This window comes from Boleophthalmus pectinirostris, unplaced genomic scaffold (assembly GCF_026225935.1).
Source record: "Boleophthalmus pectinirostris isolate CB_2022bp ecotype Guang Dong unplaced genomic scaffold, ASM2622593v1 HiC_scaffold_14, whole genome shotgun sequence".
Lineage (NCBI taxonomy): Eukaryota > Metazoa > Chordata > Actinopteri > Gobiiformes > Gobiidae > Boleophthalmus > Boleophthalmus pectinirostris.
The window spans coordinates 11,119,907-11,143,500 of NW_026571047.1; the positions used below are offsets into that span (position 1 = coordinate 11,119,907).

At 38.0% G+C, this 23,594-nt stretch overlaps 1 protein-coding gene across 1 annotated transcript; it reads right to left on the bottom strand.

Annotated features, from left to right (window-relative positions):
- Positions 1-1,007: 1,007 nt before the first annotated feature.
- si:dkey-121b10.7 (heparan sulfate glucosamine 3-O-sulfotransferase 6) lies at positions 1,008-22,957 on the bottom strand. Its single transcript, XM_020924158.2, has 2 exons — positions 22,239-22,957; positions 1,008-2,569 (listed from the first exon to the last, which is right to left on the bottom strand). Exons 1-2 carry the CDS (start codon positions 22,700-22,702, stop codon positions 1,951-1,953), a joined length of 1,083 nt encoding a protein of 360 aa, XP_020779817.1. The 5' UTR covers positions 22,703-22,957; the 3' UTR covers positions 1,008-1,950.
- Between the last annotated feature and the right edge of the window lie 637 nt (positions 22,958-23,594).

The window sequence follows — 23,594 nt, forward strand, 5'->3', positions numbered from 1 at the left end:
ATCTCGGGAATCGTTGACTGACTGACACTGAATATATGGCTCTTTGCTGATTGGCTGGTGCCCGAACTTGCACATTTGGTGTTTTTGCAAACTGTCTATTGTATTTTGATTCCCGACCTAGTTGCTGGAGAGAAATGAAATTGAGTGGAGGCACTGGGTGGCGCAAGCCTGGCTAACTAGACACATTCATAGGATTTCCTGAATGATTTTGAGATCTATCGGAACATGTATGTGGCCTAGTATACGCCCATGGACCGCTATGGAACCTACTTAGGCAAGCCACTTCACCTACCTACCTTGTCTTTTAATGCATTGTCCCTTTAATAAATAATAACAAATACTTTGCCTAGTAAAAAAGTTGAGTGTGCGTGAGTGTTGGTGGTGGTCAGAGGGGCTGATGGCACAGTGCTGATGTTCACTTAGTGCATATTATTTGTGGAAGGTTGTTTTATACAGTTAAAATACACACATTCTTGCTGTCAATTTTAAACAATTCATTTGTGTTATTGTCCTTGCCATTTAAGGATTTTAGGATTTAAGGCTGGACTAGCTTTCAGAAGGTCAAAACTCCACAAAATACTAGCCTGATCTTGTAATAATAAACAACAATTGTACTACTGTTTATTCTTGCTTTCTGTTTGTTCTTATTACACAAATTAATATCTTTGGCTCTATCCCGCAATACTAATGAGGCTTTCTTCTATTTGAGTGGAATTCTGTCATTATGTACTTATAATCAAAATCTCTATGAACTCAGCCAAAGTAATGAACTAATCGTATTTGATTTAAATTGAGTCTCCAGTAGTTCCCCTTGAAACGAAAACAAAAAGGTCCCCCAGATGGTCTCTATATTCTCTTAACAAGAATAAGATGAAACATTTGTCTTCAGATGAAAAATGGATGGTCTGGTGAAAATCTCATGCCAAGCTCAAATCAACACAAGACACGCACGAATAATAACAATTCTTTTTACTTAGAATCTCCAAGTCTCATATACAAAAGTGTCTCAACAATAGCCTGTCTTTTCTTATAAATTAAAACTTTAGAAATGTACATATGCATTTACAGTCAGCTGTTTGGCGCGACGAAGGCAATAGTCACAGATAAAGTGGTCTGAAAAAATAGTTTTGATTTGAGCATCATAAAACAGTCTATAACAGAACATGTGAACTTGTTTTTCACACTTCAACAAGTCAAAGAAATATGTATCAAAAATAATGATGGTCTGCAGCTTGTAATGTTTTATTATTTGTGTAACCTTTGGTATTCTTTACAAAAAAAAAAAAAAAACATTAAAAAACTGTCCGTAGAAATCCTCACTTTGATGTAAACAAGGTAGCAGAGCATTTAGGACTTTATTGTTACAGTTCATGTTTTGAATAATTGTGTGTGGTATAGAATATTAATGTGAGAAAAGTATATATTTTACTGGTGTACTTTATATGTGTATTTTACTTATATTTTACATTCTCTTGGGTCTCTGGACTACAGCTCAATTAAAGGTGCACTATGTACATTTTCTGTTGAGATGGTCCGCTACCTATAGTTATTGCTTTGCCTGGTATCCTTGTTATCTTAGCCTGCGTCGTAAGAGGTATAATACTCCCTACAATGGAAGCATAGCCAGACTGGACTGTACTAGACTAGAATAGACAGTATTATCAATGTTTTGCTGTTTTTCAATGTTTTTTGAGCAAAAATACCGGTAATTGAATCAATGCAACCAATCACATCTTTAAGGAGACAAGTGTACCAGAAAAGTTACATAATGCACCTTTAATACCCATATTGTCCAATTTCTGGTAACCACCACACATAACTATTTCATCCATGATCATCTTATCTTCAAACGCTGTATTCTGTGTAGGCTTTGGTAATTTCACTTGTACTGCTATTTGGTTTTCGAAGAACATCACAGTCTATATTCGAACAGCTTATAGTGAGCACCTCTTAGTCCCAACCAAAGTCCTGCCCGGTCATTTGGTAGAACTTGAGATTGAAGGGCCTGTAGAACTCCCTGAGCCTCAGCAGGACCTCGGCCGGGATCTGGGGGTGGGGCCTGCCCTTGGACTTCCCCAGGCACCGCGGCCGGCTGCTCCCCTCTGGCTTCTTCAGGCAGGGGAATCCTTTGGTCTGGTTGAAATAGAAGTGTTTGTCCGTCACCACGCGCTTAAGTCCCAGAAAATCCTGAACGCGCCCCATTTCTCCCGCCGGATCCGTCACCAACCTCTCCCCGCTCACAAACAGGAACCTGGATGGTGGAAAGTAACGCAGCCAGTTCTCGAGATGCTTGGCGTATATACCGATCCGAACCGCGCTCCATGACGTGTCTATGAGGCCCGTGGTGGAGTTGCGGAAGGCCAGGTTTTGGAAAGAAGGAAGCCCGGGGGATTTGGTGAGGGTCTGGGTGTAATCGGACACGGCGCGCGTCACGGGGTCCCGGACCACGACGATGAGCTTGGTTTGGCGGTCCATGGAGAAGACGCGGCGAGGGGCTTCTTTGGTGATGAAGTAGCTGGGAGTCTTCTCCATGGTGATTTGACCCTCTAGCGTACGGGGCATCAGGTTTCTGAATGAGACAGAGAGAGAAATCTGTTAATATGTATGCCAAATGTTATTTTAAAAAATATCTAATGGTTGTTATGTAGTATTCTTCTTGTGGTTTTCTGTTCATTTTGAGTCAGCTGTTTTCCTAGTTTTATCCTACGCTGATTAGGAATAAATTGAAGGCATCTTGATTTTAGTCTTGATGTAGACAGGATTTAGTCCAACTAAAATGCTGCCAGATCTTGGTTAAAAGCCCTTGTTTGAGGTTGATATAGAGCTGGTTTAGTCTGTTTTCTGTTTTCAAGATGGACATATTTATACATATATTTATATATATGTTGATATCAGCAAAATCTACCCAATATGATTTCTTTAAGCTTGTAATAATATTATATTATAACATAGACAACATAAACATTTCACAAAATATCAGGCCATGAAGAGCAAGTAGTAGCTTTACAATCATGATAAAAATAAAAAAAAAGTACAACAAAACTCCTTTTCCAACTGTGGGCATTGCCATAGATTAAAACATTAAGTGATTGGTAAATAAATATTGGATCTTGGTAACAGCTGAAATATCTCACCATCCCTAGTGTAAGTATTTTGCAATCATAGCTTTTGAGTAGGGATGTAACAATAACTGAAATGTCATGATATCGTATCATCAAAGTTCTCACAGTAATATTGTGGACCATCACAATATATCGAATTACAAGTCTCTTTGCTTAAATTAAGAGTTATGGTGCAGCAATAGCTAAACAAAGACAGAGGGAACTGCATAGACCATGATCCTTTGCTCCATTTCAGTGCAGACTACAAGAAGAAATAACAGTTCTAAGCACTTTTAAGTCTTAGTTCTTTGGATTAAGTCTTGTCAAGGCATTTTAAGAGGGAAATAGTAAGTATTTTTGTTTGCCTGCACAAAATATCGCAATAAATATCGTACCATGAGGTTCATAGCATTACGATATCATATGGTGAGACTTGGATATCGATACACCCCTACTTTTGAGAGGGTACTGTGGTGTGAAAAGTTTGACAACATCCACTGTATATGATTAAAAAAATCTCTTGATATACCCCGAACTTTAACTTTGCTTTGATGGTTCCTCACTGCCTGGAGCTTTTAGATTTCCCTTTGTAATTAGCGGGTAAGATCTGTGATTAGGGGGAGATAAACATGACTTTGGCTGCAGGCTGCGATGGGGTGCATGTGTACGCTTTTACTGTAGGAAAACCACATCTCTGTATCAACCAAGTTCATTTCCTCTCATCTCTGTTTCTTGTATAGGAGCAGACTCTTCCTCCCCTGTGCACAATGCTTAGGAGTCCCAGCGGACCCAAACCTCAGCCACATAACTGTCATACCTCCGTGCTAGAGCTACTGCTGCAGGCCTGGAAAAGTTACTGTCGCCGCTAGCACTTTTGGTTAGCTTTTTTGTTTTCCATTTTCAGTTGTCAAAGCCTCGAAGATCTCAGGAAATTATTGTCAAGCCAAGTTTAGATGTCTTTGGATATTTCTTCAAAACTGCAAAACTGCTACAAATATCTTTGCTTTACAAATCTCTAAACTGTAAAAAATTAGTTAAGGAACAAGTTGATTTAAGTCTGTACTCTATTCTATTTGTCATTCTGGCATTTTTATTTTTTTTTTGCAACATCTTCTAAGCAAAATTTAAAAAGGGCTATTACACTTCTCTCAGGTATTGCAACACATAAAGTATTTAGATCACCATATCGCCTTTTATTGTTTTTTAAAATACTATCCTGAAAATGTGCACCAAGTTTCAGGTTTGTTTCAGGGCAGTCTCTTCCCTTTTCTCTCCACGCTAATTCACTCTCACAGAGCGCTATCACAACACAATCAGCGTGCATCTTGTTAATGAAACTACTGCACATAGCATCAAGTTTGTGAAGTTGTAGTGTATTGTTTTGTCATGCTTTTGTATGTTTTTGGAAAATTTACACGTGTGAGCGAGGATGACAGCTTGTGGGCTGAGAGTATTGGACAGAATCATACTGCTAACTGTAAACAGAGTTCAAATAGTGCCAGGGAGAGATCGCTAGATTACTCAAACATGCATGGATGGCATCATAGTACCTTTTCAGGCATGTTTTTGATGAGGGAACAACATTATGACATGGTTAAAAGTTCCAAAAAGTTGGTTCTGCATAATATCCTCTCTTTAACAAAGACATAAAAACGCTTATTTGAGTTAATAATCATATGCAAAACAAAAAATATTTGGAAGACATTGAAAGAAACTGCAAACAAGTGAAATACAAATGGACTATTTTAGCTGTGTCTATCTGAATGAGTCATTACACATATAAATTAATAGTTCCAAAAAACTATAAAACATATCTGGAGATTTGACAGTTTAAGTCTTATTATAAATGACAAATAACAGTAGAAGTAGCAGAAGTATGGGCCCAGAGTTGCTCCACAATCCCACTTGTTGCCTTTGGCCATCTGTATGTTATTATCATCAGTAATTTCACTACACTTAAAGGACTCACTGCTGTCTTCCGCTCGATCCTTACCCCTACTTAGATGACTCAGTCGACGCAGCAGTGAAGACATAGTACCTACTGAAAAAAGTTCAACCGAATCCCATCAAAGCGTAGGATTTTAAATGGGAATCCTTATACGCTGCCAAAAGTGGATTGTATATGTAAAGTGGTCAGACTGAAAGAAAGGAAAACCAATTTGTGTATTTTGTCAGATTTAGTACTGATTATTCATATCAAATGCTACTGCAATTCCAGATTTAACAAGACAATTGAAACAAGTGGCTAATTTTTGTTAAGAGAAAGTGTAGAGGCATATTTTGTTTACTAGATCTTCGTGGTTGGTCCCTAAGTGCAGGGCTTGCATAGCAGGGAGCTTTGCGTGTAGCCGACTGTTTCTCTCTGTGCGATCCAACATACACATAGTTCATCCTGTCCCTTGGCACCAAGCTACGAGGCTAACAAAACTCCTGGTATTCATAAGAAACCTCTCCGTTGTATTAGAGGGTAGGGACAAAGCAAAATTGAAAGAATTACAGCTTCGATCCCCCTGGGAGGGAGAACGTTCCGAAAAACAATACTGCTTCTATGGCTCGTATTAGCTTTGGGGCATGTCACAATGAGCACTTGAGGTCAGTGAACAAGTTACGAGTGATTACACTGGAGCCAAGATACAAAATGTGTGGCCGCAACATGACGTGATTGGCAATAAAGTGTCTCAAAACAGTCTATTTGAAGTTTAAAAGTTTTTGAAGTAACTGTACTACCAATAGAAGACAATTTAATAGTTATTTCATGCCAAATTGCAAGTTTTGGCGTATCCGTTTCTTCACGATGTTACAATTTTTTTCCGAAATTTTGCAGAATGACTTTTGAGCAACCCACGCTGCAAAAATGCCTTGGCAATGGAGTGAGTATTTCCAAGGGAGAAAGAATAAAAAGTTACATCCTTTAATCTGCATATTTTTGGCAGGAGAGCATTATGGACCATTAATATTGCTGTTGGTGAAGCCTGCTCCATTAGCAATGACGTTTCCCTGGATGACTTCGAAACACTGAAGCAAAACAGTGGCTCACACCGTCTATGTGGGCAGAAATATCGTAGGCCTATAACGTATTTTATAAAGGAATATTATTGTAAATGTAGCTATGTATAACGTTAGCTATCCACAGCAATCATTAAAGGGCCCATATTACGCTATTTTCTGATTTATGTTATAATGTAATATTGTTTCCTTTTCAAAACTTACCTGGAAGTTTGTTTTGTTTTATTCACACGTTTAACACACAAGCCCTAGAGTTCTCGTTTCAAACAGAAAACACTGTTCCACCTTGTGATGTCATGTAATAATACAGGAAGTGCTCCACTGTGTTTTAAAACTCCACACATGTTCACCGCAATCATTTAGACACTTTCAACCCTGGAATTATCAAGCCCTACTAAAGAAAAGGTAAAAGTTAGCTGTTAACAAGGTGGAACAAAGCATTTTGAGCTTTGGCGATATAGACAGACTAATAATAAAGAATTACTGTGTTATGTAGGACCTTTTCAGTGTTCAGATAATGTTAATGTAAATGGAAGCTGCAGAGTTGTGTGTTGCTTTCATAAACATCCACAGCTTAATTTAAAAAAAAAAACAAAAAAAAACATAAATTATTTTAAATTAATTAGGGATATAGATCTACACCATGAAGAACTCAAGAAAAAGAAAAAAATGGCCGCCAGAATTACCTACGCTATGAATGAGGCAGGCTAGTTATTTTTCTCACACCTTTACTGTTAGCATGTGGCACAGGAATGCTAACAGATGTGCATTTATCTGCTCGTAGACTACATGTGTCCAGGCCCACCAAAGTCCTCATTTAGCTGTGCTCAGACTGGGTGGCCTAGGGTTTATTAGGGTCTGGTAAAAGGGGTGACGTGCTAATAGGCTACTGTTGAGACTCCAGTACCGGGACATAAATACTAACCTACTACTATGACAACCTTTGCTGTAAACGTACAAAGATTTTTTACCTTTGTACTTTTACAGCAAAGGCCGTCATAATATTTTTGCTATTTTGTCTGTGTATTAGTATTTTATCTACACAGAAACTGTCCTATATTTTTTATTTACAGGTCCTGTACCCAATTATTTCTCATGCATTTGACCAAAATATGATTTGCCCCATTACAGATATATTGTATCTGTTGAGGTCAAAATGTTAAAGTCAGGTGTGTGGTTTCTGCATATAATTATAAAATATTTTATTCTCAACTAATCAGAAAGTGTGTGTTAGCATGCTAAAGCTGTAACTAATTAGGATGTTCACAAGAATGCATGAGGAAGTGAGGAATAACTTTGGACTACTGCAAAAACTAGTTCTGTTTTTCATGTTTTTAAGATGGTAAAATCAATTACAGCACTTTTAATTCTGGTAAATTTTTCATTTGTTATGTGTTATGTTATGTAAATACGATCTTATTCGTAAATATAATACTTAGCTTTAGAACTACAACAGTTAATGAGGCTAATCAACTAGCTTACTGAAATAAATGTGTATTTACTTGCTAACAAACTTGTAAACATACAAAATAAAACAATGCAATAACAACATTATTAAAGCTATTTTAGTAATATTATAATGCTATTTAAAGTCGAATTAAAAAGTTACATTGCATATCATATTTTAAAAGCATAAACTTACTAAAAATAAAATACACTACCATGACCTAAACTAAACTGCTTCACTCTGGGTATGGGTCTTCCCTTTTATGTGCTCTCCTCTCTTTTCTCAGCTTTTCACTCTACAGACACGCCGAGAACAACTGTCGGAACATGCCTGCACACAGGATGGGCCCACATCTGGGAGCAATGATCTCGCCCAGTGCCAGCGTCTGTGTGTGGAAGCCATACAACCCAGAGGAGGGAGCCGTTCTGGAGCTTGGGTGCTTCCTTCAGCTCCTGGTTAAAGGTACACTCTCCCTCTCTTCCTCTCTCTCCCTTTTATATCTGTGATCCTTTACAATGTCTTCCCTTTGGCCCAGTTCCAAACCCCAGACCTGCTTAATCCAGAGCTGCCCGGAGCTTTCGGAAATTAGACTCCCGCACCCCGAAGGTCAGAGGCAGATGGTAGTGATTGAGGGGCTGGGACCACCAGGGATCATGGCATATCATGTAATACAACTTGTCATCTTGAGTGCATTTCTCTTTTGTTTTGTTTCTTCGTTTCTATTCCTCGTCTTACCTACTCTCCTTTCTCCGCTTTTTTGAACTGACTCCCTATTGCGTTTAACTTCAAAACCCTCACTTGGCCTCGGTTGCATCCTTCAAAGTGCAATTGTTATGAGTACGTATGACAAGTGTGAAGGAATTTTAACTCGCATTGACGTCCGCGACCACAACAGAGGCGAGGATGGAGACGCAGGATAGCCTTTAAGAGCTTTCAAAGACTCTGAATGCAAAGTGGAAGGAGAGGTTTGTCATTACGGTCTCAAGTACAGAGCTGGGAGCTGCTATGGGCTGATTAGAAGTCACTGGCAATTCAATAGAGGAGAGCTGCACTCCTGTGTGTGTATTAGAAGTAGACCAGAGAGATCCTTGGAGTGATGAAAAACTAGCACTGTTACCATAGCAATTCACAATTCTAAACATAATATTATATCTTTTGAATAGTTTTGTCACAATGCTAAAATTTCAATCTTGATTTTGATACTAAGGAATAGACTTGATACTCGACACCTAATTTAATACCACAATGTCCACAATTTAGACAGAATAGAATATAATTGTCAATACAAAATAATATAATTTTGTTATATTATCATGTGGTATAATATTAGTCCTGAAAAGGATCAAGCTCTTTCTAGAGCTATTTAGAAAGGTTACATTTTTTAAATGGTGAAAAGTGCTCAAAATTGCACCTAAAAAGATGAAGCTGAAACCCATAAATATCACACAAAAATTTTAAGACTATTTAAGAATATTTGGTGTTTTATCAGTGTTTTTAGTCATTTTCTATTGGATATATTCTTTATTATTGCAATTATTTAAAAAGTAGATTGGATTACCAAGAGAATAGGGTTGTCAACAATTTAATAAAAGAAACAAGTCCACTGACTTCCACATTAGAAAACTGTGGTGCCCAATGAGAGCTGACATCCCTGTAAATGTCATTACATTCGGAACTGGATAGCTGCATTATTTGTACCAAAATTACTATACAGTGCTGTCGAATTCTATGTATATCACTGATTAAGAAAATAAAATTGGGGAACAAAGTAAGTACAAAACAGCATGTGGCAGTGGAAACTGAGGTTGATCAGCAAAATGATATCTTGAAAATAAGTGATTACAGATTACTCAAACATGCACAGATCACTCCAAATACAACTTCAAGAGCATAAATGAGAAGCGAAAACAACTATAACCTGGTTAAAAGCATAATAGGGCTGCTTTAATGATCATGGCAGTCTCTGAAGTGAAGAAATGTAAAATTACACATTCAACATATTTTGGTGCAGGTGCTAACATTTTGAACATGGATGAACTATGATGTTTGATTCTGACACATGCCACAAGAGTAGCATGTAATGTATTTGAGCCAGGAAAATGATGAATGATGTGCTACGTGTAAGTATAGCCATCTAAAACTTGATATTTGGGCTGTTTCTCTTTTAAGATCAGTTCCTATATTTCTCACTTTGCCTGATGAGTGGTACAGCGTGGGCTCTGAAGGTTGCTGTCTGGCTGTGCTCCTGGTGGTGAGGCATATTTTTACTGAAGAGGCTTGCATCACTGGGGTAGGTCGGTAGGAAAGAGCAGAAGAATGTGTCTAGTGCAGGGAAAAAGCAGAGGCGTAACAGTTAATAAAGACATCACACAGGCTGGAGCTGAGTGAGAAGTGGTCAGTACGAGAAGAAGGCTCAGGGCTAATGACAGAGGGCCACCACTGTGTCCTCTACTGTGTTATTGAGTTAATGTGGGAGCCACGCTCTGAGAGCAGCCACTTTAACACATACCAGCATGGACACATGGTTAACAACAGGACAGTACACAGAGGGACAGGCTTGTATGATAAGACAATATGAGTTTATTCGTATCACATCAACCAGTCAAACAGAAGGGCTTTGTCAGTACCGTCAGAAAGAGGAAGCCTTAATGAAGAGAGGAAGTGTGATAGTGCAGTAGTCTGTAATGACATAAATAAGCCTCAGCAGAGACTTGCAGTAACAGTAGTGTATGGGTCCATATGTCTGGAGTGCACTCAACACTTATCAAATGGGAAAATCTGCACTTGTGTTCCTGCGAGCCCACAGTGGCCTACTTGTGTGGCTTTATCTGTGAGCTGTTAGGGGCCTGGAGCCCCACCCTGCCTTCACCCGATCTCCTGAACACAGGACAGACAGACGGACGGGTGGAGGCTAGACAGATCTCAGATGCACACTTCCTGTATTCTCAGATTGGGATGTCATCAGGCATTTACCAAATACTGGGTGTTAGGGTGGGAATGTTCTGGGATTATGTTTTACTGTGTTCCATGTGTTTATTTAAAATACAAAATAGAATTTTACTACATAACTAAACTACATGTTTAGAGTAGGCTATGATTTAATGAGCAAAATGGAAACAGGTCAACCATAAAATTGGGCTGACTTGAATTTTCCAAAAAGCTTTACCACATTCTGTGGCCTTCATCAGCAGATGGGCTTAGTCTTTTGTTGTTTATTTCATCCTGCCACACTCAAACCCAAATTACATATTTAGATCATGTTATAACATGAACCATCCACATGACAACACTTCATCTACAGCTACCCCACAAAAACATATGGTAAAGCTCTCAGTATTAAAGGGATGTTGTAGTTTCCATTACAAATTTGTAAATGAAAATAATTGTTTGTTCCGCTTGCCTGACTATGTCTGAATGATCCTTCACTGAGAACAGAGGCAAGTGAAGAGTCCGTTTCAGTTATTCAAGTTGTGCAACAGGTTAATACAATACAGTGAACTGTTTTGGAACTTCCTGCCATAATAACAATATATTTCTTTTCTCATAAAGCTAAACGGAAACTCTGCCTACCTTTTTATACCCACCCATACCTGTTAAACATTACACATGCCATTTGCCCACACTGTAGTGTTTAGCTTAGCCTTTCCCCTGCAGGTGACAACAACTTATTAAACAACAGCTTTTCTGAATGAATGCACTCACACACCTCACACTCTGTAATGGACTCAGTATGGACTTGTGCTTTGAGTGCCAACTCCCCAAGTCCCAGCCAATCACAGCGCTCGATTCTGTCCCATCACAAAAAGCCACTTCCGAGCATTTAACCCTGCCACTCCTCGTGGTTTGTCAGCTCATTGTTAGCTGTGTTTTAATCTGGAAAAGGAAGTCAAGAGTTGGCACGGTTACGACATTTAAGTAGTCCAGTATTGTGTTAGCTATCAGGCCATTCAAAGTTGACTTACTGGCTGGGTCGTTTTTCTGTCACTCTTGCCATGTTTAATGTTTTTCTTGTCTCCTCCGAGTGGCTTTAATTTATCTAATTTCCTATCAAAATATGTCCAGACACCGCTGACAATTACGGAATTCTTGGAAGTCAAAACAACAAAATTTGATACAAGTTTTTAGGAGGAGACATGTTGGTTTTTCAGAGTGCAGATTCTCTCAAAATGCCCCACCCAGTCAGACATTACAGAGATGGACCGGGGTCAATAATTGCCTGTCTCTCTAAACAGACGATTGCTATAGAGCAGTGGAAATGGACTGGACTACCTACTATTTTCACATTTGATATAAATTACATCCATTTGGGATTTAGAGTAGTTCTGTGTAATTTTAATCAAACTTGAGATTGAGATTTGGAAAGTTCTAATTGTCAAATGATCATCTTGGGTCCTTTTAATTGAGAAGTGCAAAGCCAGTCTTCTGTCAGTAAAAGCGATGTGGTCTGGAGGAAGAAATTTGACCCTTTTTTTGAGTTAAACAAACCTGAAATAAGCAATCTTCCATTTTTAACTTCTGTTACAAGTCATCAGGTTACTATGCAGCTAAGCTTTCACCCAGCAACCTGAGGCTAGTCGGTTCAAACCTTACATTATTGTGTCACTGAGCAAGACACATCACCCACAAGGCCCACTCTAGTCACAGTTACAAGGTTAGGTTGCACAAGCCAGGAGCATATACCAACTTAAAACCTATCACCATGGCAACCCTTGACAAAAAAGTAAACAAGCTGAAGGAAATAAAAAGATGCTATTACGGTAAATAGTTAAATGTTCACTAAAAGATATAATTCAGGATTTCAACTGACACTTTAGAAATGTGATTGCACAGTTGTCCTGCAATGAAAGACAGCAGGAGCCATTCTCGCCATCTGTGTTGACACAAGGTGCAAGCAAATGTAAGAGCTATGTATTTGCACAAACCAGAATGCAAACGCTGGCTAGTTGCATAATCAAAAGAATACACAGATATGATCATGTGTTAAATGTCAGCCATCAACACCAGGCAAGATAAGATTAAAGAAGCAAGGGGATGTGTACCAATAATTTTGCCTTAGTATTCTGAAGTGTGAATTCAGACAGTTAATATGATACTGGACTATGATGAGAAGCTAGGACCAGTCACTCAGATGTTAAGTCCAAAAGTCAAACAAAATCAAGAACATGCTGACAGATTTCAGAATTTCCATTTTCATGATGGGACAATTCCAAATCTCTCCATAAACTATATTACAGCCCTATCATTTGAATTTAGAATTGTTGAGGAAATTATTAGAGATAATTTTGTTGTATAGAATTTCATAATGCAATTATGTAATTAAGTATTTAAATCTTTCTATTACACAGCCAATCCACTCGCAGAATTGGACTCTTTCTTCTGGGTTTGCAATTGACAAAATAGTAAATAATTACATGCGGACAGAAAAAAAAAAAAAATTGATTTATTTAAAAGAATAAAACTGGGTACCTAATAGCGTTGTTATGATACTAAAATTTCATTTACCAGTAGTTTTATATTATCATGTAACCCCTCAGTCATCCAGGTAGGTTCCATAGTGGTCCATGGGTGTATACTAAACTAGGCGGTCTTATACTAGTTGTGATACTGCTCAACATCATTCTAAAACTATTCAAGGACGGTTAATTTCTGTCCTGTCAATGTGAGTTTTTAGCATACTTTCTGTAGTTTCAGTACTAGTTTTAGTATTGATTAGTAGCTGATTTTCAATACTAACTTTGACAACCCTAGTATCCAATGGGAAGTGAAGGCTTGTTTCAGTTTCATGAAGTTTAATATGTATCTATAATGCATTTTTACCGCACTTTGCATCACTCCATAACATAATTTCGCTTTGTCTCTTCTCGCCCATCTTTCACAGATGCGTTTAAAATCTGACCAGGGCCTCCAGGAGAACAAAGCCTGATCATGAAGGAGGAAATTGAAAGCGGATTAGGTTTTGGTCCATTAGAGTTGGCTGCCCATCACTCAACCTGATCCCTCTGAAGCTCTCCCTACAGCACCCTGCTCTCCTCTGTCTCCCTCAAATGAAACGCCATGTTCAGATGATGTTGATGACTCCCCAGCAACCATTTCGAAGCTTTTTTTTTTTTTTCAAATTCTGACAGTATAGAATTAAACCCCGTCAAAACAACAGCAAAATTAAAACTCATCTGGACTTTGTTTTGACGTTGCTTTGCCCGCTCTGTAATTGCAAGTGATGTGTGGCAACCCTCCGTCTCCTGTCTACAATTCCGAATCCATTATTTGTGACTGTGGAGGGGTAAAGGTCAAACTGTCAAAATACTGATGGCTGACCTGGATCATGGTGCTTTTTTTCCCCACAAGAGTCACAATCCATAGCTATTACACGCCAATTCATCAAGCCTTGTTTGATTATAGCCGTGTGGTTTGGAGATTCATTTACATAGGTAACCAGTTGTGACAAGCATCATTTTTTGCTGGTAAATAGGAGTTATGTCAAGATATTCAATTGAGCTGGGCCAAATATACAAGGAAAATCTTGTAATCTATGCCGCTGTATAAAACCATCTCAGAATTGTATTGTATAGGCCTGTATTGTATTTGAAGTCTAGTTAAAGGCGCTGTACCTGATGTTTACTGTCTTAAAAATACAAAAAACAGAACTAGTGTATCTTTAATGATATGCAGAGGTCCTCGCTTACCTTATGCATTCCAATAATCCTAGTTATTCACCATGATGAGTTTATAAGAATAACTTTCAGATGCCAGAGCAGATTTAGCTCTACCATACTAATAGTGCACTTCCTGTTTCTCGGACAATAAAACGCTTTATCGCCAGATGCAATCAAGATAAAGTGGTCTCTTTTTGACCTCTATAGCTTCTGTATTCAATATATCGGTTCTGAAAGACAAATTTTACTCAAGAAATAAAAAAATAAATCAGGTACAGATGCAAAATATGTTTATTGTGCTTGCTTGATAACTGGAATACTGGAATCAACCTGTATTCTCAACTTCAAGATCCAAAAGTAGAACAAGACAATTTCTTAGCAGTTAGTGGAACCAAAATGTAACTTTAATATCATGTTATGGTAAGAGTCTATGTTTAATTAAGTACATCAGGGCTTTTGATGAACTACTAGAAGGTCTAGTTTTAATTGAACTGCATTCCTGACTGGCATTTTTTTTTTTTTTACTTCACACCTTAAAACTGTACTTTTTACTTGTAACCTTCTATGCAAAAAATCTGAATTGAGAATCTCCAGTAATTGCCTTGAATTTCCAACAGGAAATCAAAGCTGGTCATAAACAAGAAGGACTGTAAACAGGTGAAGAACACTGAGAGAAATGCAGTCAATACAAATCAGGAAAGAGGTGCCGTCTAACAAGAGGGCCCCTTCACGTTACACAGTTTGAGTGACCAGAACAAGCCAATAAATTCTGCCTTGCCGCCCTCACACCACGGGGCATAAATGTCAGCCCCAGGAAGGAATAACAGCGCCTTGTCGACAAGATTGAATATTCACAAGTTAGTTCATTTCCAAGGAAGTGACGTGATAAAACATAGGAGCCGCCGATCAATGGAAAGAAACGATTTTAAGTGATCGATATTGTTAAATGCTTCGACGTTAGCTGATTTAAGTCTGCTGACCTGGGCCTTGCTGACTTAGTGTCGTTGGGCAGAACACTTTGCTTACTGAAAGTTGGCCTATGGTTAATCTAAATGTTATTTTGTTACCGTTATAAGTAGGCTTTTTGGCCAAATAATTTCAAATGATTTATAGGGTCATTGTTCAATATAAAGAAGCAGATATTTAAAGATCCTATATTATGCAAAATTGACTTTTTAGAACTTTAAGCAATTCGTACATATGTGAGTAATTTTATTAGTCTGTCTACATCTCCAAAGCTCAAAATCTGTAAGTTACCTTTTAACTTTAGTTCAATAGAGACTGGAAATTCAAGGGCTGAAATCATCCAAATCATTCTAATAAAGTTGTATGAAGTTTAAAAACAGAGTGGAGCACTTCTTGTATCACCACATAAAATCACAAGGTGATGTTTTCTGTTGGAGCCTAAATATGCATGATGTGTGTTGAAACAAGACAAAACTCCAGATATATTTTTGATGAGGAAACGACGTTATAACATAAAACAGAAATACCATAATATAAGCCCTTTAATGAATGGGTGTGCAACGTGATAAAACATAGGCCCCGCAGATCAATGGAAAGAACCTATTTAAAGTGATCGATATTGTAAAATGACGTTTATTTCTGCAGGTAATTTACGGGAGCAGCAAGCTGATGATGGGAACGCCGCCACTTTGGAGCTCACACGCACTGGCCACCGCGGCTGTCGAAAGCCTCATTCTCCACCAGCAAACCGCGCCATGGCTTCCAGTCCACGCTGGGGCCAAGACTTTTCCACATGTAAGCATTTCTCCAACGACAATTTGCCAAATCCTTCCTATAAGGATGTCCATGTGTTTAAGTTGGTTTCCAGCAGAAGACAAGGGCCAGGCCTCGCTCCAGCTCAAAGACACAAGCGCTTTGAAATGAAGAGGTCTGTCAAATAGGAATAAGTGAAAGTGATGGGATTCAGATGCTCTCATTGGCCACACATGGGACTGCTCTGGTTTAGGTTTAAAATGGACACTTAGTATGTCATTATCCTAATAATACTGGATATATGTGGATGTGAGAAAAGAAACAGGAGCTAATGAGTAGAGGAAGCCAAATGAAATGTGTCAGTCAATACGTAACACATTATTCCACATTATTAGTGCCCAATGGAGCGGTGTGTGCTTTGTAATTACAAACTAAGTGTCACAGGCTCTACTTTTATGTGACAAATATGCCTTTAAGTGTAATGGCTACAGGCTAAGTGGGATTAAGACTTTTGTTCCTGGTAGGGTTAGACCCTGGAATTGAAAATAAGATACTAATCAATATTATAAATACAATCTACACTAGATATTCAAGTAACAATACTAAAAAGTCACAGTCACAGGACAAAAATTAACCTTTAGAATGATCTTGAACTGTATCAAGTATAAACGCACATAGACTAGTATACACCCATGGACCACTATGGAACCTACCTGGATGACTGTGAGATTACACAGATATAAGATCAGATTCTATTGTCTAAATAAATCATGTTTTCTGTTATTGTGATATCAGAATTGTTAAATTAAATGACAGCTCTACATGTTCAATCTAACTATGACATCTAGGGCTGTGCAATTAATCGAATGTTAGATCGAGATTCTGTCATTTCTAATTGTTACATGGTAGGTTTTTTAAATTGAGAGGCCCTAAAGCCAATTTTCTGTCAGTAAGAGCATGTGGTTTGGTGCAGAGTTGAGGCTTTGGAGGAAGACTATTTTTGTGTTAAATGTCAATGATACTGAAAGCCATTCATATGTGTTTTTTAAAAGACAAAATGAAAATCAGGATAGATCAATAAGAGAAAATAAATAATTGTATTAAAAAAAGGTGCATTGTGTTACTTTCTGGTGGAGGGTCCCTCACTTGCTTGTTTCGATGGACATGTCATTGGACTGCCTGGAACTTTCCACAGTATATTACACAGCTCTACATTACATTTATTTGAATACAGGTGGATTTATAGCTCAAAAATCCCTAGAAACACAGGCATTCTGCCTGATTCTGCACAGATCTGACCGGTAACTTGGTCTGGTTTGGACTCCATGAGGATAGAAAAGCTCAATACCATATTGTGAAACATTCCAGACAAAGCAATAACATCTTCTTGAAGAAAACACCTTTTACAGACCCTCTACCAGAAAAGTAACACAATGCACCGTTAAATAAAAAAACTTAATTTGTTTGCCAAATATTTTTTCTTTCAACTTTCTACAGCAAATCAGCATCTGTCTTGTATAGTATTTATAGTATATATTCTTACCTGGGCTTGGTACCAGCTTAAATCACTATAACTGAAACAAATACTAGATTTCATTGCACTCCTAGTAACCTATTGGACTGCAAACTACACAGCCAATGACGTCAATATTCCTATACCTCATGAGCTAATGGCCATACATCGTGGAGAATAACATGAAAAGAAAGCAATCCCAGGTCTCCTATAAAATAAGTGTCCCTGTAAGTCTTATTGCTTGTCTTTTGGTCGTACACAGCCCCTGGGTCCTGTAAACTTTCCGAAAGCTATGAAGTGATGGGGTGGGGAGGCTAATGCTTCATAAAGCCTTGTTTAACTGCAACCAGCGGAGGGGTCTAATCCCTGGCAGGCCGTCCGGAGGTCCCTTGGCTGTCCGTGCTAATGCCTGACCTGTCATTAGACCGCTCCGATTCAGAGGGTGTTGACGGGACCTGTCGGCACATTAGGGGCTAACCAAAACAAGCAGTTCATAATATGTTCCGAGGAGACGTGTGTGCGTGTGTGTGTGTGGACATGTATTTATCACATTGTGAGGATTCAAATCTGTATACACACTCACATTATGGGGATGTAGACACCAAAATTAGGTCTTCATAACTGTCACAATAGCAAATTTTGAAGAATGATGTATTGCTATAGTAAATACTGATGATAAATGATAATACTGAAACTAATTTATGCCACTGACACAATAACACAAGAGCAGATTTAAATAAAAAAAAAAACTGCAGTATTGTTTAAAAAATCATGAGCTACAATAAATAAATAGTAGAATGAAACAATCTGCATCTGTAATGAGTTATACAAGTTATTAATTTAATCTTTTAACAGCTTCAATCATATTGTATAGTCAAAAATAACAAAAAATGTTCCACTAATACAAAGAAAAAGTACAGACTATCAATAACTACTGACCCCTGAAGTCGATGTAGTATTTATCGTATCAGGTGTACCCATGATGTAAGTCCTGTATTTTTCCATCAACAACACAGAAACTAATAAGGTATGGTTTGGGGTTAGGTTACGAAAGTAGTAAGTATGGTTAAGGAAATGAATGTTAAGTTAAGGTTTTTAAGGTATTGTATTTTTGAGCTATAAACCACCTGAAACTGAACAAATGCAAGGGAAATATGTCTAATGTCCAACTGTGGAACATTCAAGGCAAAGAAATAACTCCATGGAGACAAGGGAGTAGCAGACCCATCAGCTTAGAAGTTACATCGTATCTTTAAGTCAATGTAATGACCTCAAACTAGCATGTAAAACCAGTGCGTGAGTGTGTGAGGGGAGAGTGGCGAAAGAACCATGTAATAATTGGCAAAAAATGTTAGTTCCTCGATGATGGAAAGTTTGAATAATTACGTGTAGAATCAATGGTGTTAGGAGATGCAATGGACTTTAACTTTGGGTGTTTAATAAACTCGAGTGTTCCTCACAAAATTGGGTTGGTATGTTTTCAAGTGTGAGCAAAAATGTCCTGCATCATATATTGCAATTGTAGCGTTGTTGCAATATTTATGTTAGTTTAAACACCATTTTAAACATTCACAAGCATAAATTACATAGTTAATGGGGTTTGGAGCTTTTATTTTAACACAATTCATAGCCTTGAATCAAATATGCAGAGTTGACTGTTTTGAAATTTAGTATCGAGAAATGTTTTCAAGTGGCCCACATAACACCCACCACATGACCCAATTTGGCCCTTGCTCACCTTCTTAGTCCTAAAGCTGCACCATATACCAGTTCTGCTCCATATACCAGTTCATTCTACTAACAAAGAAACAAAACAGGAAAACCTCAGAATTTTGGTTTTCTTGTTAGCCTTTTTGGAAAAACACCACTCAAAACCAGACCCACATGGTGCTTTGATGTGTAGTGTCACTTAGCTCAGTCCCACCTGTGCCTCCCTGAGAACCAGTTATTACCCTGTTCCATTGCACTCACTGTCCATGCTATCTGGGGCTGTAGGCGACTAAAGACTAAATTTTTGGTTGACTAAAGACATGTCTTGCTGATGAATTTGTCAACTAAAAAGGAGGCGTGGCAAACTCTCAAAACTATTTAAGTGGGTGTGTTACATCTATGGGGTCTAAACTGCTAACACATAACATATTTAGATCACCATGCTACCTTTTATTGTTTTTAAAATGCTATATTCACCGAAAACAATGTATTAATGTGTTTTAGAGGTTTTTTGTAAGCTTCAACTTTTTCAATTTTTTCAGTTTTCTTCCAGGCTATTCTCCAAAAAAAATGCTGTCAACCTCATCTAATAAGGCGCCCTCATCTTGGACCCCACCCATCAAAGCAGCCCATCCTCCCACTGTGATCAACTTGCCGGTGACTGGAGCACCCAAGGGACCTACAGGGAGACACTTAGGGAGGCAGCGTGTCAGCTCAATAAACAGCGATTTATTGGCAGGGGACTGAATACACTGTCTCCTCTGGAAGCTATCAATGCTACATCTTATTGGTTCGGAGGGATAATGAAGAGAGAGGGGCGGAGAGTAGGAGCGAAGGATTACACTACAGGTGATGAGGAAACACATATAGGGACTGGCAAATATTTGCATTTTACATCTAGCTACAATAAACCAGGTAGCTTTATAAAGTAGCTGTGAGTACTAGAACTCAATTAGTAGTTAGTAGTTAGTATTAGGGCCTTTTGTGGTGGTGCTTTTATAAGACCTAATGTTGGTTCCATTCTTGATATCACTTCAATGGGGATGTAATATAAGTACATAGATTTGTTTACTGCTTTTTTGGAGAAAATACTTCCAAGCTTTTAGTGCAGTTATTGTCATTTCAAACAATTATATGGTTAATAATAGAAGGTGATCTGTTGCACAAGTAGGTAGGCCTAATAACAAATTATATATATATATATATATGTGTGTGTGTGTGTGTGTGTATATATATATATATATATATATATATATATATATATATATATATATATATATATATATATATATATATATATATATATATATATATATATATATATATATATATATATATATATATATATATATGGTGATACAGAGAAATACTGTGATAAAGATAATATGGAAACAGCTTTATGCCACTGACATAATAACAATAAAGCAGGATAATTTTAAAATAGACATTATCAATAAAAGGCCTAAGCTGCAATATAGAAATAACAGAATGTACTATTATAGGTCAATAATTAGCCATATAGACATTTGTTATTCAGCCAACAAATGTAATAATTGTATTACAACACAAGTACCCACTTTTACAAAGAAAATGTTTACATGATAAATATAAGGCCAAAAAGTAAGTATTTACATATTGCAATATATAGTGGTGCTAATATTGCTCAATTACTTTTTGATGTGAACAAATGTTTCTCTTTCGAATCATAAATCATTCAAAACAATTCATAAAAACATCATATGAAATTACAAAAGGAACACTTCATGTCACTTGTGTCAACAGTGTCATAACATTCCAGCAAACATTGCTAACATCAGCTGTACAAATACACCTCATGTAATAAGTATTTTATATCTTAAATGTCTGTAGACTTTGCAAATTCTTTTTAATGTATTCTTTGGATGGAGGATGGAGTATTGTGTGTATTTTAGGTAATACTGTGCCTCCAAAATAGTTTCCCCTAATAACAGGATGTTTTTCCCCTTGCACTGCCATGTAGATAAAGACGTTTTCTGTACCAAGGTCAAAGATTAGTGCCCTGTATTCGTCATGTTTAGTCTAGGGCAGTTGTTATTGCTTGCTGCTGTCCATTAACTTCAATCTCCAAAAAAAACTTTGACTTCTAATTACAGTGAATACAATAGAACAAAATAGCCTATGTAAACAATTTATCAAACCTGTTTGCCAAGTCTTAAGTAGCCTATAAAACCATTACTGTTATGGCATTTAAAATTGTGCACACAGTTCATATCAGTGTTCACTTTAACAAACACCTTTAGTAAAAGCCAGAAAATCCGCCTCGAGTGTCTACAGGTGCCAAGCTTAAAAAAACAGCTCATTTTGCAACTTTTCATGACTGCACACAAGAGCTCAAAGGGCACCTCAAAATTGTACACAAAGCATAAATCCCATTGGTCCCCTGTGGTTCAGAGCCCTGGGTGTCATTGCCCTGAGCGACCTATGGTTGGTCAGCACACACAGGACCACGGGACAGAGAGACAGCAGCGCACGTACAGTAGTATATTCCCAGATAATATGACCGCGGAATGAATATGTCTTGAAGCAAAAAATGTGAGCGCAAATACGGCAAGGGCATGTCTCAACTAATTTCTGCCTGAACTGTCACAATTTTGAAGTAAACATGAACTTGTGGGCGCTGGGTGAATACTTTGTTTCAACGCCAAGCTTATTTTTTCTATTTCAAAATAAAATAACACGATTCTAGATTTTGATGAAGTTATTCTATTGTCTTTTTATGTATTTTGAGTCATTTGCACCTGGATGAAATTGATATGCAGAAGTATATGCAAGAAGTATAAGAGAAAGAAAGCATCGGTACTGTGCGTAAAAGTGACGTTAAAGCTTAAACTCTTTTATAAAACACGTTTAATCTATACATTGTAGTTAAATATATCTAGTAGGAGAATCTTCCAGCTGTCAACTTTTACTTTTGGAGTCGTGACCTATGACATGAACTTGCAACCTCCATCTCTGCCCGTGTCTATTCTTACAGATTTAACGACAGCTACGACTCAAACGTCTTCAGCTTTTACTCCTCTGAGACGTGTTAATTTATGGCGTAAACATACCTGTACCATTCGAGTCCCTTGTCGTAGAAGCGGTCGAAGAAATGTGGCTCTGCTCCCACCGCTCTCACGTCTGGATGGATGCGCAAAAACTCCAACAATGCCCGCGTTCCTCCCTTCTTCACTCCTATGATAATAGCTTGGGGAAACTTTTTACTCCCATAATTATCAGCTATAGAAATGTTATTTGCTTGAATGTTATTGTCCAAGTCTGATAGTCTTCCCCTGACAAGCGACGACGCATTGTACGCATCAAACACAGACTCCGTTTCATGTCCCTCTTGTAGTCTGTTCTGAAGATGATTGCTTTGGTGGTCGTACACGGGTCTGGGTAGGGTATCACAGTATCCATTTAAGCAGTAAAAAAGGTACATGAAAATAATGATCATGGCAAAGAAGACGGACAGCTTGGACTGCGCCTTCAGGTGTCCAAAGTTGAACCCACATGTCCACGCGCTACATCCCATGAGCGGCGATCCTCGGCGTAAAGACACAACGCAAGAAACGTGCCATAATCAGATAAAGTCCGGCTAAAGTAATATTTCAAAGTTTTCCAAAACGTAATAAGACAGGTGGCGAGCAACCGTGCGTAATAATGCTCTCCATACCGCGTCTCCTCGTCTTCCTCTTTGCTCCAGCGCAGAATTCCCTTTTAAAATTGTGGAGGATGTCCCCGAGAGGAATATTGGATGTCAGTGCGTCTGTGTGCGCTCTCCACGGTGCCATAGGAAACCCCACTGGTCTTCTCTTGCCTACTACTACTCCTCTCCCAGACAAATCCACGCCCTGTTTATCAAGCTCACGCCCCCTGCATCCTAACTTTGCGTGACACCCAAAACACCGAAAACAATTAACGAGCGCATTCAAAGTCCAAAAGTGGCAATGCGGCTTTTCTTCACTAAACGAAATAGTAACTAATTGCTTCTTTCGCCTACATGTTTTCACTACACTGGTGAAATTTCATGGACACTGAATGGAAACGGAGACTACTGGAGAGTAATATTTACGTCTGACAAATAGGCTATTTGGCTAACATTGACTGCATTACGCAAAGTTCCAAACAAAGCGTGGCGTTTCATTTCCATAGTCTATTAATTTTATAGTAGTATATTTTAAAATGTCATTGACTTGTAGAACAGTCGTCTATCATTAGTATCCTTGAATCTTGACTTGGAGGCTAAATTTTAAAAATCCAGATACACGTACACTCACATCCCAAAACATAATTAGGTCATTTACCATTAAAAGTGCCCCGTGTAACTTTTATGGTGGAGGGTCAACCACCTCCTTGTCTCCACAGGTATTACTTGGCCTCTAAATGTTCCACAATATGGCATTAAACTTGTCTGATCTTGTGCT

Coding starts and splice junctions, on each gene's coding strand:
- si:dkey-121b10.7 (XM_020924158.2), bottom strand. CDS start 22,702: ATGGGATGTAGCGCGTGGACATGTGGGTTCAACTTTGGACACCTGAAG. Junction 2,570..22,238: donor AAGGGACTCGAATGGTACAG/GTATGTTTACGC, acceptor TGTCTCATTCAG/AAACCTGATGCCCCGTACGC.